Raw genomic sequence first — 18,091 nt, 5'->3', positions numbered from 1 at the left:
ATATATATGTATATGTATCCGATATAAACAAGTGTCTTGGTTCCGCTAACATGTTTGCCGTTGCTATGACAACAAGTGAAAGCTACCGCTAGCATCTTAGCCCAACCACCACGATCAATAAACACCCATAAGATGACAACATGGCCTCATATAAATAAAATTACCGAATTACCGAAGCGGAAACATCTGACCTTAACACGGTTGTTAGCATCGTAATAAACTCAAAAATTAGCTTAAATTAGCAAATTTGTGACTTTTTTTCTCCGAATATTGCCGCCCTCTCCCGGCTCCGTTTTGATTATTTTTCTCCTGATACGCCGTCGTATAGATTTGAATGGTACTTTTTATTTGTGCAGAATCAGAGTTCCCTGTTTCTCTCCGGTGGTAAGAAAAGCAGCGTTTCCTGCTGGGAGTTTTCTTTTTAAAAAGACGCTTCGCAGCATCACACACACAAAAGAAGAAAAAAAAATGCAGCGTCACCCCAAAAATAGACAAAACCCCGAACAGGATGTGATGCATCACTTTAGCTCAGAGGTTAAGCTTCGCCGACGCTCTCTTTCTCTGCTGCATTGTGGGGTTTTTTTGGGGGGGGGGGGGGGGGGGGGGGTTGCTGCTGCACTTCAGTTCAGGCTCAGTCAACCGGTCTTGTTAACATAACAGTGAATGAGGAAGGAACTCGCCGTGTGTTGGTGATTTATAGACCCTCTGAAGTTGCTGCATTTGTCACAATCAGCGTGACTTAATAGCGTGTTGCTATAACGCTCCTCCAGACTTCTTCTTATTATGTTGATTTGAGACAACCTGCCTTGTAGAGAGCTCTTGTTTTATTACGCCGTATTGCCTCTTTGATAGATGTGTCACTGTGATATTTAAGAAACCGGCATATTTTATTTGTGTCTCTGTCAGAAAGCTCTTCCTTTCTTTTTGCTTCACTGTGAGATCCGAACCCGAGTCGTCATCAAAGAGGCTGCTTGCTGTTTTCTGCAGAGATGTTCTCATGTGTGTTGTTGAATGACAGGACCCGGTAACACACAATTACACACCTTTGTGTTTGTGTGTGTGTGTGTGTGTGTGTATGTGTGTTGTTTTCAAAGGAATTACCGAAGCTGAAACATCTTCATAGCAGCCTTTTTTTATTCACAAGAACATCCATCAGTTGTTATTTATTGCGTGCGATTGTACATACGTACTCTGTATGTGTGTATGTATGTATATATATATAGCACTTTTACAACAGCGAGCACCTGAATTCAAAATGTCTGCTTTTTATCTGACAGCGTTTCTGAAGGATTATCCTTTAATCTCTGGGAGTAAAAGACGACACGGCTTTTTTCAACATACAAACATTCAGGGTATTCATGTATTCAACATTTTAAAAGCAATTAATGCCGTTAACGCCGAGCAATTAACCACCTCTGTGGGGATACTGGTGAAAAAAGAAAAAAACATCTGTCTTTAATGCAGTTGTATAGCGCAGCAACACGGCTCTGCATCTTCTGTAAGCCGACCTGATTAATATGTTTCGTCGACTCTGGTGAGAATTAATCTGAGTATTCCCAGCAGTGTGTGCAGGTTGTGATATCTCAGTGACAGGTGGGCTGGATTAAGCTGTACCTGACAGCTGATAACAATAAAACAGTAGTTAAATAAAAAGCAATGCAAAAAAACAACAACACTACAAGCCATTACAGGCACAAATGCATCATCTGGTACAGTGCAAGACTCCACTGTTACGCTTTCAATTCTTCACTTTGGAAACAGTGAATATTAAAAAAATATCACTCAAGGTCCCCTTACAAGCTTGTTCTGGAGCTTTCAACTGCATGACGCTATCTTCATCATCATTAGGCTTATTAAAGGTCAGAAAATAGTGACAATCAACCTGTATGACTCCTGTATCAACTGTTTTCTGTTGTTGTTGATCAACCATAGCAACATTAGCATGTTAGCAGAAGTAGCATGTAAACAGTTCAGCTAGCTTACGCTAAAACACCACTGATCAACCTTAACTACATTAGCATGTTAGCAGAAGTAGCATGTAGGATAGACAGTTTAGCTAGCTAAGGTTATTACACCACTGAGCATCATTAGCATGTTAGCAGAAGTAGCATGTAAACAGTTAAACTAGCTAATGTTCCAACACCACTGATCAACCTTAGCTACATTAGCATGTTAGCAGAAGTAGCATGTAAACCGTTAAACTAGCTAATGTTCCAATACCACTGATCAACCTTAGCTACATTAGCATGTTAGCAGAAGTAGCATGTAAACAGTTAAACTAGCTAATGTTCCAACACCACTGAGCAACCTTAGCTACATTAGCATGTGATTTTTAGCACTCAATTTGCTGTGATAGACACATTCAATTTGCTGTGATAGAAGACAAAGAAAATTCAATTGAAGAAGATTGTTTTCACTGCTGATGAAGAGGTGATTTGGTTGAAAGCTCTGGGGAATTAGGTTTCATCAAATCTCCAAGTATGAGGCAAATCTTTAGGTCTGAATTAATTTTTTTACTTGGATTTGAAGATGATTACTCCCGACAACAACAAACTTTTTGAAATGTTTCTCTTCATCTTCTTTTTAGCGGCCGAAACTCTTTGATGGGTTACTTTTGTGAGAATCACAACCTCAAAAAGCCGCCCGTGTCCATCGGAGTCCGCTCGGCGGGAGCTCGCCTTCTCTCCGTCCGATTTTTCTGCAAATGAAACGAATAAATAAAAAAGTAGTGTAGCCCACCTCTGATCCCTCTAATTAAACGAAGAAACACAGTTGAGCTACACACACATGAGAGATGGCATTGCTCCACACAACCACACACACAGAGGGATCCAACGTGCATCTCTATGGGTGAACTACACAGCGTTCCAGCATCCACACTCTGTTGTCTCCTCTTTATGCATCGCGATCACACGCTAGGTTGACACGCAACACGCCGCGGATCACGAGCGAATAAAAGCGAAGGGGACTGTTTTCACCTGAAAGGGAGAGCGTTAATTCAAAGGCGACGCGCTAGCACGGAGGAGAAATGTTGCCTCATTAGTGTTACCCCATTGCTTTTACCGAGCCGCGAGAGAGTCGGTGTCACTCTAACCAGACACACAGCCTGTCTCCAGAGATGATGTTAAAAAAAAAAAATGGTGCATATTATTATGATGCATTCATCGGGGTTGGCAAACGGGTAGACGCCTGAACGCCGGAGCACTTCGGAAACATAATAGAGTGCCAAAATACACCCTTTCAAATGTGTTCGGCAGGAAGTGTAGCATCGGAGAAAAAAAGAAAAGCAGGGAAACTGTTCCTGAGACAAGGACAAGATGTTATGTGGAAGGAATGCGGTCGGGGCTCATCCACCCCCCCGTGATTGACAGATCGGTGCAACGGGGGGCTGCCACTCGCACGAGTGCCGCCGCTGCCACCACCGTCGCCGCGGCGACGTGTTTTCCCCCAGAAATCTGTCTGTCAGCGCTGTCTAAGCAGAGCGACAGCCATGACATCTAATCACAGGCGAGCTGGCAACCTCATAACTTCTGCGTAATGTGCTGCAGGTACAGAGGGGCGGCAGAAGAGCCTCCACGCTATTTATATCCCCCCCCCCCTTCATTCAGAGGCCACTGGCAGGAAGTGGATCATCAGCACACTACATCACACACATCTCAGTTTAAAGACACGTAGGTTGACGAGGATTTAACATTGACATCCCACTGATTTCTCCACTCTTGTAGCATAAATACGAGGGCAGCTATGCTACACATACAAGATGATAATGACTCATTTACATAATGTTGCTACAACATTATAATTACCTGGCAATTAAAGCAGCTCATAAGCCTCATTATGGGGTGTCCTGGGGGGGGGGGGGCGCTTGGACCCCGTGATGCTCTCATTCGAGCTCCAGTGTGTCTGGCTATCAACCTTTCGTGGCCTCGTTTTGGTGTCCAGATCACCTTCAGCCGACGCCAACGTTTGCCCCCATAAGCCTCATTATTGTTGAATTATCCCATAATAAAGTGTGACACATGATGTGTTTTTGTTTTGTAAGAAAGAACAGACTGAAAGTGGCGGGGGCTTTTTAAATATATGTATCCCTTCATAATGCAGGGGGACCAAATTTAGGATTGTTTTGGGGTTTTTCTAAAATGTAATGTAATGTGATTAAGCATATTTTTGGGATAATATCGTAAACTGAAATTATTATCATGACATATTTTCATATCCTCCCGTTCCTATCGCTGTCATTGTGTGTCGCACACTGGCGGCAACCTCCAGTTCTGAAAAGTGAAGCCAACATCTCATGTGCCTTAAAGCTGCATTCTCTCTGCTGGCCACCAGGTGGCGACTCCTCTCTGGTTGTATAGAAGTCTATGAGAAAATGGTCCTACTTCTCTCTGCTGGCCACCAGGGGGCGACTCCTCTCTGGTTGTATAGAAGTCTATGAGAAAATGGTCCTACTTCTCTCTGCTGGCCACCAGGTGGCGACTCCTCTCTGGTTGTATAGAAGTCTATGAGAAAATGGTCCTACTTCTCTCTGCTGGCCACCAGGGGGCGACTCCTCTCTGGTTGTATAGAAGTCTATGAGAAAATGGTCCTACTTCTCTCTGCTGGCCACCAGGGGGCGACTCCTCTCTGGTTGTATAGAAGTCTATGAGAAAATGGTCCTACTTCTCTCTTGATGTATTATCTCAGTAAACATTGTAAACATGAGTTTATGGTCTCAATCTCTAGTTTCAAGTCTTCTTCAATCCAGCATGATGTTCATTTAGTACATTATGGTCCATTTAGAGTCCACCAGACCAGGAAGCAGGGGATGCTTTAGGGGGCGGGGCTTACCTACTGATTGACAGGTCACATCCACACTACCAATGCTAGTTAGCTACTAAGATGACTTTAACACTTTGCTGTGAAGTAGACTTTGAATTATAGAAGCTAACTTTGTTAACAGCTTCACACCAGAATCCACATGGATCCAGATCCAGTAAGGGTGCCGCTCTGGCTGCTTGTGTTCATCAGATCCACCCGTCGCTGCTCCAACAGTCCAAATATGGTCCCTTCCTTCTCCTGGTTGCGTGAGTGATGCCGTGGGTGACATCACCATGACTACTTCTTATATATATAAGGTCGTGTACCTTATTATGGTGTTGGTGACAAGTGAGACGAGAAGTCGCCCACGTTGCTCTGAGCCGGAGTAGAGAAGCTCTGTGTGTGTGTGTGAAATGTCAATATGGTGAAAAGATGGTGCGTGAAATATAAAAATGTAGGTATGGATGTGCAGCAGAGGGTGGTGGTGGTGGTGGGGGGGTTATGAATAGCAGACAATGAATGATGGAAGCTCTCCCGAGGGTGCAGACCCCCGAGCACCGCTACGGGGGACTCAGGACCAACGCCAGTCTCCCGTGGCCCTGCGAGATGCCAGGTTGGGTGGGCACCGTTCCGAATGGGTGCTCTCTCTTTTTCCAGGATACGTTTTTTGCTTGGGGGGGATGGGGGGGGGGTCCCGGGGGAGCGAGCACCGCCGAGCGCCGCCAGGCAGGCAGTGACTGCTGCTCTCAGAGCGGCGCTGGCTGGAATCTCAAATCACGGACCAAAACCACCGAGTCCACACATCCCTGGTCCTCCAACGTTATAATATATAATATAAGAATATACGACTCATTGTGTCCCCCGGGGGAATCGAACACACGTGTGAAATATAAAAAACATACGATTACTGATTATGATGCCTTTTTGTATTTGTCTTAACTGGTGGGGGGAAATTACACAAATCAGCATACAGAGGTTTGAATGCATTTTCAACAGTGTTATTCATCAGTTATAAGTATGTTGTGTTTTTGTCTGTCCGCTCACTTCCTGTCTGCTCACCACCTGTCTTGTTTTCTTCTTCCCTTCTTCCTCGCTGCAACAGGAGCTGCCGAAACCGTGACAGGTACTCTTTCTTTTCCCTCGCTACCTGCTGTTCCTTCTTGGAAGTGCTTCGCCTCTGTTTGTCTGTTGATTGGCCGTCCGCCGCCGTCTGTTCGGATCTGTGCATATTTACAGGGATGGAGTGTTCCTCTTCTTCTGGAGGAAGAGGAGGAGGAGAGAGAGACGCTCATTTTATTTTGAATCCCCAAAAAACAACTTTTCACCACATGTAACGGCACATTTTTAACTGTTTTCAGAGATTAAGTTGTTAATTAGTTTCTAACTGAGACATTTTACTGATTGTAATTAAACTAACAGGCTATAACCATCTGTCTAAATGGAAACGAGATGTTTCTACAGCTTGTTAGCGCGCTAAGCCTAACCCGCTAACAGCCGGGTTTAATGACGGAGACGGGTTTAACGACGGAGCCGGGTTTAATGAAGGAGTCGGGTTTAACGACGGAGTCGGGTTTAACGACGGAGCCGGGTTCAACGACGGAGCCGGGTTCAACGACGGAGCCGGGTTTAACGACGGAGCCGGGTTTAATGAAGGAGTCAGGTTTAACGAAAGGGAAGACAGGTGGAAATGGAAGACAGGTGGAAATTGAAGACGGAAGACAGGTGGAAAGGGAAGACGGAAGACAGGTGGGAAGGGAAGACAGGTGGTAAGGGAAGACAGGTGGAAAGGGAAGACGGAAGACAGGTGGGAAGGGAAGACAGGTGGAAAGGGAAGACGGAAGACAGGTGGGAAGGGAAGACAGGTGGTAAGGGAAGACAGGTGGAAAGGGAAGACGGAAGACAGGTGGGAAGGGAAGACGGAAGACAGGTGGGAAGGGAAGACAGGTGGAAAGGGAAGACGGAAGACAGGTGGGAAGGGAAGACAGGTGGGAAGGGAAGACGGAAGACAGGTGGGAAGGGAAGACAGGTGGTAAGGGAAGACAGGTGGAAAGGGAAGACGGAAGACAGGTGGGAAGGGAAGACAGGTGGGAAGGGAAGACAGGTGGAAAGGGAAGCCGGGTTAAATGAAGGAGTCGGGTTTAACGACGGAGCTGGGTTTAATGAAGGAGTCAGGTTTAATGAAGGAATCAGGTTTAATGAAGGAGTCAGGTTTAATGAAGGAGTCGGGTTTAATGAAGGAGTCAGGTTTAATGAAGGAGTCGGGTTTAACGACGGAGCTGGGTTTAATGAAGGAGTCAGGTTTAATGAAGGAATCAGGTTTACTGAAGGAGTCAGGTTTAATGAAGGAGTCGGGTTTAACGACGGAGCCGGGTTTAACGACGGAGCCGGGTTTAACGACGGAGTCGGGTTTAACGACGGAGCCGGGTTTAACGGCGGAGCCGGGTTTAACGGCGGAGCCCGGTTTAACGAAGGAGCCCGGTTTAACGACGGAGCCGGGTTTAACGAAGGAGCCCGGTTTAACGACGGAGCCGGGTTTAACGAAGGAGCCGGGTTTAACGACGGAGCCGGGTTTAACGGCGGAGCCCGGTTTAACGAAGGAGCCCGGTTTAACGACGGAGCCGGGTTTAACGAAGGAGCTGGGTTTAATGAAGGAGCCGGGTTTAATGACGGGCTGCAGCACTAGAGGAGGACACGGGACAAAGTTGTATTGTTAATCACAGACTCGTTCCTTGAAAGAACGGCGGGCGTGACTCCTGGGAGAGGAATCGGGGGGGTGCGCCCCCCTTTCATGTCTTTTGATGTGAAAAACAAGAGAGAAGAGTTCAAAGAGGGGAAGGCAGCTTTATTCAAAAAGGTATCGTCTCCGAACGTCTGCTGGGAGAGAAGCCAGTCTGGCTAATATTTCTTGATTTGGTCAACTTTTTGTTATTAATTGGTCGGGGCAGCGAGGGGGGGGGGGGGGGTTATGAGGAGGGTGATTTTGAGTATGCGTGATGAGGCTCGCCTCCACGCCAGATTGTACTCCCCATCAGAGAGCTTTCAGACTGTTTCATTCACTACGTTGTGGTTATGGGAACTGGGGGGGGGGGGGGGGGGGGTTAGCCATGTGTGCAGATATGGGGCACTTTGCTCTTCCAGACATCTGCTGGAATGAGTGTGAATTCATCAGCCAGTCATCTGCTCGCGTTCTCAACGTGGCGAGGAAGCAGCTAATCGTTGCGCCGCCACCGTGAAGAAACGGCATGATTGGTGAGGAAAAGGCCGATGACTTTAAAGCCCATTATTAAAGCCTTTTAAGGAGCTATTTGTGTATTAATAACATACCGCACATCGTCTTCTCTTCCGAACACGAGAATCAGCACGCTGATTACCAACCGACTTACTTCAGGACATGATATGCCTGAAGATTTAGGTCCAACGCAGGAAGCACTCGGGCCTCATGGGTCGCACAGGTGGAGAGGGAAGACAGGTGGAGAGGGAAGACCGTTGGAGAGGGAAGACAGGTGGGAAGGGAAGACAGGTGGGAAGGGAAGACAGGTGGGAAGGGAAGACAGGTGGAGAGGGAAGACAGGTGGGAAGGGAAGACAGGTGGAAAGGGAAGACAGGTGGAAATGGAAGACGGAAGACAGGTGGAAAAGGAAGACAGGTGGGAAGGGAAGACAGGTGGAAAGGGAAGACAGGTGGAAATGGAAGACGGAAGACAGGTGGGAAGGGAAGACAGGTGGGAAGGGAAGACAGGTGGAAAGGGAAGACGGAAGACAGGTGGGAAGGGAAGACAGGTGCAAAGGGAAGACGGAAGACAGGTGGGAAGGGAAGACAGGTGGGAAGGGAAGACAGGTGGAAAGGGAAGACGGAAGACAGGTGGGAAGGGAAGACAGGTGCAAAGGGAAGACGGAAGACAGGTGGAAAGGGAAGACAGGTGGGAAGGGAAGACAGGTGGAAAGGGAAGACAGGTGGAAAGGGAAGACAGGTGGAAATGGGAAGACAGGTGGAAAGGGAAGACAGGTGGAAATGGGAGACAGGTGGGAAGGGAAGACAGGTGGAAATGGGAGACAGGTGGAAAGGGAAGACAGGTGGAAATGGGAGACAGGTGGGAAGGGAAGACAGGTGGAAAGGGAAGACAGGTGGAAAGGGAAGACAGGTGGAAATGGAAGACAGGTGGAAATGGGAGACAGGTGGGAAGGGAAGACAGGTGGAAATGGGAGACAGGTGGAAAGGGAAGACAGGTGGAAAGGGAAGACAGGTGGAAATGGGAGACAGGTGGGAAGGGAAGACAGGTGGAAATGGAAGACAGGTGGAAATGGAAGACAGGTGGAAATGGAAGACAGGTGGAAATGGAAGACGGGTGGAAAGGGAAGACGGGTGGAAATGGGAGACAGGTGGGAAGGGAAGACGGGTGGAAATGGAAGACAGGTGGAAAGGGAAGACAGGTGGAAAGGGAAGACAGGTGGAAATGGGAGACAGGTGGAAATGGAAGACAGGTGGAAATGGAAGACAGGTGGAAAGGGAAGACAGGTGGAAATGGAAGACAGGTGGAAATGGAAGACAGGTGGAAAGGGAAGACAGGTGGAAATGGGAGACAGGTGGAAATGGAAGACAGGTGGGAAGGGAAGACAGGTGGAAAGGGATGACAGGTGGAAAAGGAAGACAGGTGGGAAGGGAAGACAGGTGGAAAGGGAAGACAGGTGGAAATGGAAGACGGAAGACAGGTGGGAAGGGAAGACAGGTGGAAAGGGAAGACAGGTGCAAAGGGAAGACGGAAGACAGGTGGGAAGGGAAGACAGGTGGAAAGGGAAGACGGAAGACAGGTGGAAAGGGAAGACAGGTGGGAAGGGAAGACAGGTGGAAAGGGAAGACAGGTGGAAATGGGAAGACAGGTGGAAAGGGAAGACAGGTGGAAATGGGAGACAGGTGGGAAGGGAAGACAGGTGGAAAGGGAAGACAGGTGGAAAGGGAAGACAGGTGGAAATGGAAGACAGGTGGAAATGGGAGACAGGTGGGAAGGGAAGACAGGTGGAAATGGGAGACAGGTGGAAAGGGAAGACAGGTGGAAAGGGAAGACAGGTGGAAAGGGAAGACAGGTGGAAATGGGAAGACAGGTGGAAAGGGAAGACAGGTGGAAATGGGAGACAGGTGGGAAGGGAAGACAGGTGGAAATGGGAGACAGGTGGAAAGGGAAGACAGGTGGAAATGGGAGACAGGTGGAAAGGGAAGACAGGTGGAAATGGGAGACAGGTGGGAAGGGAAGACAGGTGGAAAGGGAAGACAGGTTGAAAGGGAAGACAGGTGGAAATGGAAGACAGGTGGAAAGGGAAGACAGGTGGAAAGGGAAGACAGGTGGAAATGGGAGACAGGTGGAAATGGAAGACAGGTGGAAATGGAAGACAGGTGGAAAGGGAAGACGGGTGGAAATGGAAGACAGGTGGAAATGGAAGACAGGTGGAAAGGGAAGACAGGTGGAAAGGGAAGACAGGTGGAAATGGGAGACAGGTGGAAATGGAAGACAGGTGGAAATGGAAGACAGGTGGAAAGGGAAGACAGGTGGAAATGGAAGACAGGTGGAAAGGGAAGACGGGTGGAAATGGGAGACAGGTGGGAAGGGAAGACAGGTGGAAAGGGAAGACAGGTGGAAATGGGAGACAGGTGGAAAGGGAAGACGGGTGGAAATGGGAGACAGGTGGAAAGGGAAGACGGGTGAAAGGTTGTTCCACAGCTTTTCCAAGTCTCCCGTGATGATATTTACGATTATTATCATTACATAAAATCCGACATCTTCCCATCCCGACATGCGATATGTGCTCAGGAAACCATCACTTATCACCTGCTGCTTTTTTATCAGGTTCATGTCTTCTAACATTTCCACCATTTCAGTATCCGATCATGTGGTAGTATAAGTATACGATGTGAGCTGCAGCAGCGTACTTGTTTTTGGACATAATCTGTTTTTTGCCTATTACCTCCCGTTGTACGCTGGACTTGCTCCCTGGCAGAGAGGCTGGGATGAGATGGGTACTTCATTGCCTTGGACAGGTCTGAGGAGCTCTTTTTCTTTTTTCCTCTCGGCGGGAGGTTAATTTCTTATTGCTCGCCGCATTTTTACCGAGTTCATTTAAATCACGCTAGTTTGGCCGTCTATTCTCATTATCGCTATCGGAGAATGCAGGTGTGGAATGTTTTTTTTCCACAGCTCCACTTTGTAAAATGTCAGAAATGCAATAGAGGTGTCCGACAACTCGGGCATGCAAATGTGCTTCCTCTGTTTCCTGAATCTGAGGATGTTAAAAACCGATTCAACGTTCTCTTATGTGGTTTGGGGGGCTCCTGTCGGATACATATAGCACAAGGTGACTTGCGATTCTGTTGCTGTTGGGAGGGGGGGGGGGGTTGTGGAGGTGTAGGATGTACAGAGATGCTTGCAGGACTTGTATTCCTGCAGAAAGCAGAACAGCTGAACACACAGAGTGCATGTTGGTCACATGGAGGCTCAGATGGAGGGCTCTGATAAAGCTCAGCCATAAACAGCATCCAGCTCTCTCTCTCTGTTTGACTCCCCCTCTCACTTTCTTACACTCTCTTTGTCTCTCACTCTCTTTTTTTTCCTCCCACCCTCTCCCGACTTTTTCGTGGGCAGTGGAGCTTACAGCCCATCTGGCTCTGACTCACAGGGCCCACTCTGACTGGGGGATCAATAGTGACACACATTGCACATGGCTCTTATATTAAAGGGATTAGACCCGGCTGCATCCGACCAGCCTCTCGCGTAGCTTTTTTACGTCGTGCATGTGTTTACACGTGGGTGCCAGCAGGTGGGAAGTATTTAAATATTTCTTTTTTTGTCCCGTGAAGTGGAAGGTCAGAACCTGGCGACGGACAACGTGTCGGTGGTGGAGGGCGAGATGGCGACCATCAGCTGCAGGATGAAGGACAACGACGACTCCGTCATCCAACTGCTCAACCCCAACAGACAGACCATCTACTTCAAAGACGTCCGACGTGAGTTAGGCCACGCCCCCTCCTCCAATGTACACAAACATGTCGGGATTTTTCTTCGAAATTCTGCTTTAAAGCTAACTTTACTTAAAACAAAAAAGCATGCAAATGAATTACCTTGAAAACAATAACTTCTTTAATACAAGTAAACATGAATAGGTATTATGTTTTACTAACAAATGCGTATTTAGTTTAGTACACTTCCACTTGAGTTGTATTAACTTAAAATAACTGCATAGAATACTACTCTCGACTTCCGCTACTCATAACTACTATTTCTAGCAACTAAATAATTCCAGGTGTAGTTGTGTGAAATTAGAACGAGTAAATTCAAACTAAAATAATAATATTTGCCACTTTACTGAATCCATCAGTGCTTTATTCTAAGTTTAACTTTTTTCTCTGTTTTCCCCACAACTAAACCAACTCATTTAAATCGTTAATGCTTTAACTAAAGCTGTTACATTTCTAAAATTCATGTTGAAAATCTGTGACAGCCACCAAATTAGACGCTAATTTCGCAGCATCCTGTGGGGGGCGCCAAAGTTTCAGCTTGCTGTTATTACAGTTTTTAGTTTAAGAATTAGAACTGGTTTGAACAACTCCTGAGAAATGTTGTGGCTCCACCTAGTGGTCAAAAACTCTGAAGCTTCGATTTACTGGTGTCCGAATACGGAAACCAGTTAAAGTGTAATTATTGTTTATTATTAGCTAAGATATGAGATCTTATCAGCTTCTCGTTATAACAAATAAACCTGCGGTACCTTTTTTCTGAAGAACTGTTGTTGAAGTCAATCAAGAGGTGTTGATTGGTTATTCAAAACAATGCTCGGTCCGCCGTGTGTGATAACGTGTCAAATGATTTGGAGGTGTTTGTGTTTTTATCAGCATCTCTCAGGTGTTTCTGACGTTTTACATGTACAGTGAAGGCATCGCGGTGAAACGTGATCCCATCTGCCCTTGACTCTTCTCCACACGAGTCATTAAGCTCAGAACGAGATTAATATGAGATAATACGCCGAGCCGCCGTAATGAGAATACTTCCGTGTCCTTGTCACTTGTTCGATTTTTTACGATAATCTCTTAGATTAGGATATTGAACATTATGATTATGCATGAGCATATGGGCTATACCCCTGCTGAGGTTTTTTTATTTTTTTTACGTGTTTGTATCTGGGATCGGAGCCAGGATTCAAGGTGAAACAGAAACGCCCTTCCTTTCGGTCTATATTGGGTCCCAGCTGTTATTTCACAGGTCGAGGAGGCGAGACGTCTGTTCCATTTTCTCTCTCTTTGCAAAAAGTGTCAGGGGAGTTGAGACACATCTTTGTCATATTTGATAAATAAATACCCGACGCCGCCGCCGCCTGGAGAAAATGACGCATTAACAGGAAGCTCTGCTTCATTCTTCTGAGACGGGAAACTGGGATCAGGTCAGTTAAGAGAATCGACTGTTAAAGGAATATCTCCAAGAGGTTAAAGGTCAAGGATTTTTTATTGACATGCTACACGAGAAACATTCCTGTGGGACATATTTTTCAGTAGGAATGTAAATAGCTGTCCGTGCAGAAAAACATGGCCGGCATCATAAGAAAACGTCGCCCATCAGCTCCGACACCAAAGCATTGTCACCGGAGTCCTGGTCTCAGCTTTAATCCAGGTCTCCGTTAAAGACGTTGGGCCTGAAGTCGTTAATTCAGCCAGGAGCATGCTGGGTATTGTAGTAGCCTGAGATCCTAGCAAGGTTAGCTTCGCTCCCATCCTCCGACATTAACGGAGTTTGTTCTGGACGGTCTGGACGGCGGTCCGATCCCCCCACACTTCCTTCGGTAATAAACGCAAAAAAAAACAACTAATTATGACAAAAATGTATCAAAATGTAGCATCGTCTACTTCTTCCATCGTGTTCTTCATCTGCAGCTCCACATCAGAGATGCAAACGTCGTCTATCAACGATTAGAAAACACAAAGAAATCCGAATGCATGTCGGATTGTGATTTCTGTGTTTGTGTTCCTGTTGATCGGGGTCAAGTCAACCCACGGCTGCACTATTAGTCCCCCCCCCCCCCCCCCCCCCCCCAGCCATGTGGCATTGTTACCTGTTGTTACAGCTCGACACAGTGGCGGATCTTTGTCATACGGGGGAGGAGGGGGGGTAAACAGCGGCGAGGTAGCGGAGCGGCGAGAACAGCAGCTGGAGGCAGATACCTTTAACACAAAACACAGAACCGAAGCGATAACAGCTTCACACTTCCAGCGAAGGCCGAATCAACACGTCTCTATCACAGCAAATAAAGATGAATTATGTGGCGCGGCGCGGAGGCCGAGCAGGCGGCGTCGGGAACCGAGTTGTTTATTCCGCCTGATGTATGCAGAAGGACGTGCAATTTGGCAGAGTTGTCATCCGAAATATGAAAGAACGAGCCTCTTATCAGCGAGAGGTGGACCTCTGATGTGAAATCACGCCGCCGTTTGTTTCGCCCGACGTTTGTACCGCTAAAGGTTTCATGTTCAAAGCTGCCGACAGGTTTTCCGGTTAACATCAGATTCTGTGGGTTTAAAAACTCCTGAAGCTTATTTATATCAAACATTAATAGACATGACAAAAAAAAGCAACATCACAGTAAAGATATTCATTTTTATTTATCTGATATGATTGAGAATGACCCTAAAATAAATAAATAATTCAAATGTTCCCAAACACTGTGATTGTCCTTTTCCAACTTCAAACCGGCAAGAAAAGCCAGAATATAAATACAGAAATAACATCAAAAAATCCACATTTGGATCCGTATTTGTGTAGCACCCAATCGATCACAGCGTGAAGATGATTGAGAAAATACGTTTTCGGGGATCTTAAGATGATTGTTAAAAAAAAAGTTACTTTACAAATAAATAAAAAATTCCAAGGTTTCACTAAGTTTTATTTGGACTCTCCATGTTTAGAATGCATTTTTAAACCTACTTTTAATACATTATAATCTACTGATAACACTGTAATTATACTTAAAAAGTATTCCCCGTCGAGGGGAGACTCCTCAAAGAGCTCACGTGATATTTGTGGGGATGAGGTTTCGTGTCGACGCTGCCCCGAGACTTCTGGGTAACGATCCTGGGGTAAATATAAAGAATATACGGAAAGCAGAGAAACCTGAAACCTCGTATGTGGACCACGTTGGTCATGTGATTCATATCAGATAAACTAAAACTTCTCAACCTCAACGATTATCTTATTAAAACACCACATGAAATGATATCCATCTCCCTCTCTCTCCACTCAAACCATCTCTACAACCTACAGCCTGTCGGATCACGTGATTAACTTCCTGTCTTTTTTATTGTGGTTTTAAAGGAATATCAGCATAACGCTCGGTGCAGCTGCTGTGCTAGCTAGTCAGTCAGTCACTTACTTACAAGGCAACTCCCTAATTTACTTACTTACTTATTCACTTACTTATTTATTTAATTCCTTAAAATAAAGTTTTATCTATCTATCTATCTATCTATCTATCTATCTATCTATCTATCTATCTATCTATCATCTATCTATCTATCTATCTATCTATCTATCTATCTATCTATCTATCTATCTATCTATCTATCTATCTATCTATCATCTATCTATCTATCTATCTATCTATCTATCATCTATCTATCTATCTATCTATCTATCTATCATCTATCTATCTATCTATCTATCTATCTATCTACTTATTTACTTCCTTCCTTCCTTCCTTACTCACTTATTTACTTACTTACTTGCTTACTTATTTGCTTCCTTACTTACTTACACACTTACTCCCTTACTTATTTACTTTCTTCCTTATTTACTTACTTACTTACTCACATATTTACTCACTTCCTTACTGACTTCCTTCCTTCTTTAATCACTTACTCACACACTTCCTTACTCACTTACTCACTTCCTTACTGACTTACTTCCTTCTTTAATCACTTACTCACACACTTCCTTACTCACTTACTCACTTCCTTACTTACAAGAAAACCCAACCACGTTTTCTGGATTTTGGCGTTTCAGGCGTCGACCATCTGTAAACGCCACACTGTGATTTGAATTCATTATGTATGTGTGAACACCTCCTTGCTGGGAAGTTTGAGTCCGATGCATCTGTCCGTGACCGGCAGCAGCACCAATTTAAGAGTTCCCAGCTTGTTAGGGGTCCTCATGAGCGCTCCTCATACCCCCCCCCCCCCCCCCCCACGCCTTCGCCGGTGCTCCGTCGACTGTAAAGAGACTTGTATGAATAATTCTTGAAAAACTCACTTTTCTTCTTTCCTCAATTAAAGCAAAAGCCCACACAAAAGGGCAGCACTCTCACCCCCCACCCATCTAATTTTCTCTGCTCTTTGCCCCCCCTCTCACATGCCCCCCCACAGCTCTGAAGGACAGCCGGTTCCAGCTGGTGAATTTCTCCGACAACGAGCTGCGAGTGTCTCTGTCCAACGTGTCGCTCTCCGACGAGGGACGCTACGTTTGCCAGCTCTACACGGATCCTCCTCAGGAAGCCTACGCAGACATCACGGTCCTGGGTAGGTGTGAGGGTACATCACACCCGGTCCTCACACACACACACACACACACACACACACACACACACACACACACACACACACACACACACACTCATCTTCTCCGTTAGAGATAGAGAATATGAAATAATACCAATCTTGGATCCTGTTATCTTTTTAGCAGCCGAATCCAAATGTCAGCCAATTAGGGTTCTCGCGGTGCTCCGACGGCATAACGAATTTAAAAAAGGAGCAGATGCTGAAAACCGATGGCTCAGACCTCGGCGTGTTTTTTTTTGGCAGCTGTGACTTCTGTGAATCCCAGTGAATGTTGACTTGGCTGCCTCCAAAAAGTCTCTTTTGAGAGTCAGCTGTGTGCCACACTTTGATGCTTTGATGCTTGAGTCAAATTACTCCCGTTAAGCTTTATTATACATGCAGAACATCCTGGAGGGATTCAAAAGGAATTTAACGCACTTTAAAGTAATTACTCGAGTTGTACAATTGAAGCCTTTCGCCCCGCGAAATCTTTTCTGAACCAAAGGGTGCGTTGAAGAGTCCTCGAAATGAAACACCCCCACTGACTTTTTTTGGGGCTTTTGAGTTACCGGAGTTCAGCAAGTTTGTTTGCGATGACTAATGCGAAGAGATAACCCGTGCAACCGTAGGATGACATCACGTTTACTTTCATAACGTACCAGTGTCGGGTATCGGCCTCGTAATCGTAAAGCTACTGCCGATAAGTCTCCACCGCTAGTTCAGCGCATAGACTTTATATAAGAAAGGATGTTGTCATCGTGACATTGCTCGTTATCGTGACCTAGTTCATCTTGGAATCTTTGCAACCAGAGAAGGAAGTGACCATATTTGGAGGAGCGAAGGGTGGATCTGACGAACACAAGCAGCAGAGCTGCAACATACTGGATCTGGATCCATCTGGATTCTGGTGTGAAATTAGCCTCAAATAATTTGGGGTAAACAAGTCGGTTTTAAAGTCAAGCGATCTGATGTTTGAGGCGCTTCAGCGTTGGCTTCACTTTCCAGAACCAGATTGAGGCGAATGCATGGTTGGGCACCTGTGTTTATCAGATCCACCCGTCACTCCTCCAACAGCCCAAATATGGTCATTTCCACTTTCACTGGTTGCAAAAAATCCAACATAGCAACAGTCAAAATGTCAAAGTCAAGGCTTTGAATCCATGGTTAACATTCATGAATGGATCTCTTACGTTACGACACAAATTCTTAGTGAGAAGAACATTTCTCAAGTGTGTAAAGAGTTCTCACATCACTTCTGTTTTTGGCTGTTTTTCTGGTCCGTTTCTGACCGTTGCCGTCGGTTACAGTCCCGCCAGGCAACCCGATCATCGAGAGCCGCGACGACGTGGTGAGCGAGGGCAACGAGACGGAGCTCACCTGCACCGCCATGGGCAGCAAGCCGGCCGCCGCCGTCAGATGGATGAAGGGGGAGGAAGAGCTGACAGGTGAGTGGAGGAACAGCCCCCCCCACTTTTCTTCAGAACCCCCCCCACACCTGGGCCGATCCAAATCCCTGATCCACTTCCCCGGCACGAGCCCGCCTCTACAAACAAGATGAACTTCTTCTCTCAAACATTTGTGTGTGTTGTCCTGATTATCAGCAAATATAGAAAGTAAACCAGAATATAATCTGGCATATTCTCTTTATACTGCCTTTCTGTTTAAAACATGAGCGCTGCAATCCAGGATCATAAATCTGCCTTAAAGGCAATGATTTTTCACTTAAGAGACG

The 18,091-nt window shown here is 46.0% G+C and overlaps 1 protein-coding gene across 3 annotated transcripts in view; it reads left to right on the top strand.

Moving 5' to 3' along the window:
* The window catches only part of cadm1b (cell adhesion molecule 1b), a 118,590-nt gene that overhangs the window by 78,767 nt on the left and 21,732 nt on the right, over positions 1-18,091 (top strand). For 2 of the 3 annotated variants that reach the window (XM_084019530.1, XM_084019528.1), the window contains exons 2-5: positions 5,903-5,923; positions 11,647-11,793; positions 16,189-16,341; positions 17,667-17,804. In XM_084019530.1, coding sequence (XP_083875656.1) covers positions 5,903-5,923; positions 11,647-11,793; positions 16,189-16,341; positions 17,667-17,804 — 459 coding nt within the window. The remainder of the gene's footprint in view (positions 1-5,902; positions 5,924-11,646; positions 11,794-16,188; positions 16,342-17,666; positions 17,805-18,091) is intronic. The other variant, XM_084019529.1, reaches the window with a different exon arrangement.

This window comes from Eutrigla gurnardus (assembly GCF_963514095.1).
Source record: "Eutrigla gurnardus genome assembly, chromosome: 10".
In the NCBI taxonomy this organism is placed as follows: domain Eukaryota; kingdom Metazoa; phylum Chordata; class Actinopteri; order Perciformes; family Triglidae; genus Eutrigla; species Eutrigla gurnardus.
Note: the sequence above shows the minus strand (reverse complement) of the source record. Positions and strands in the feature narration are given on the sequence as shown.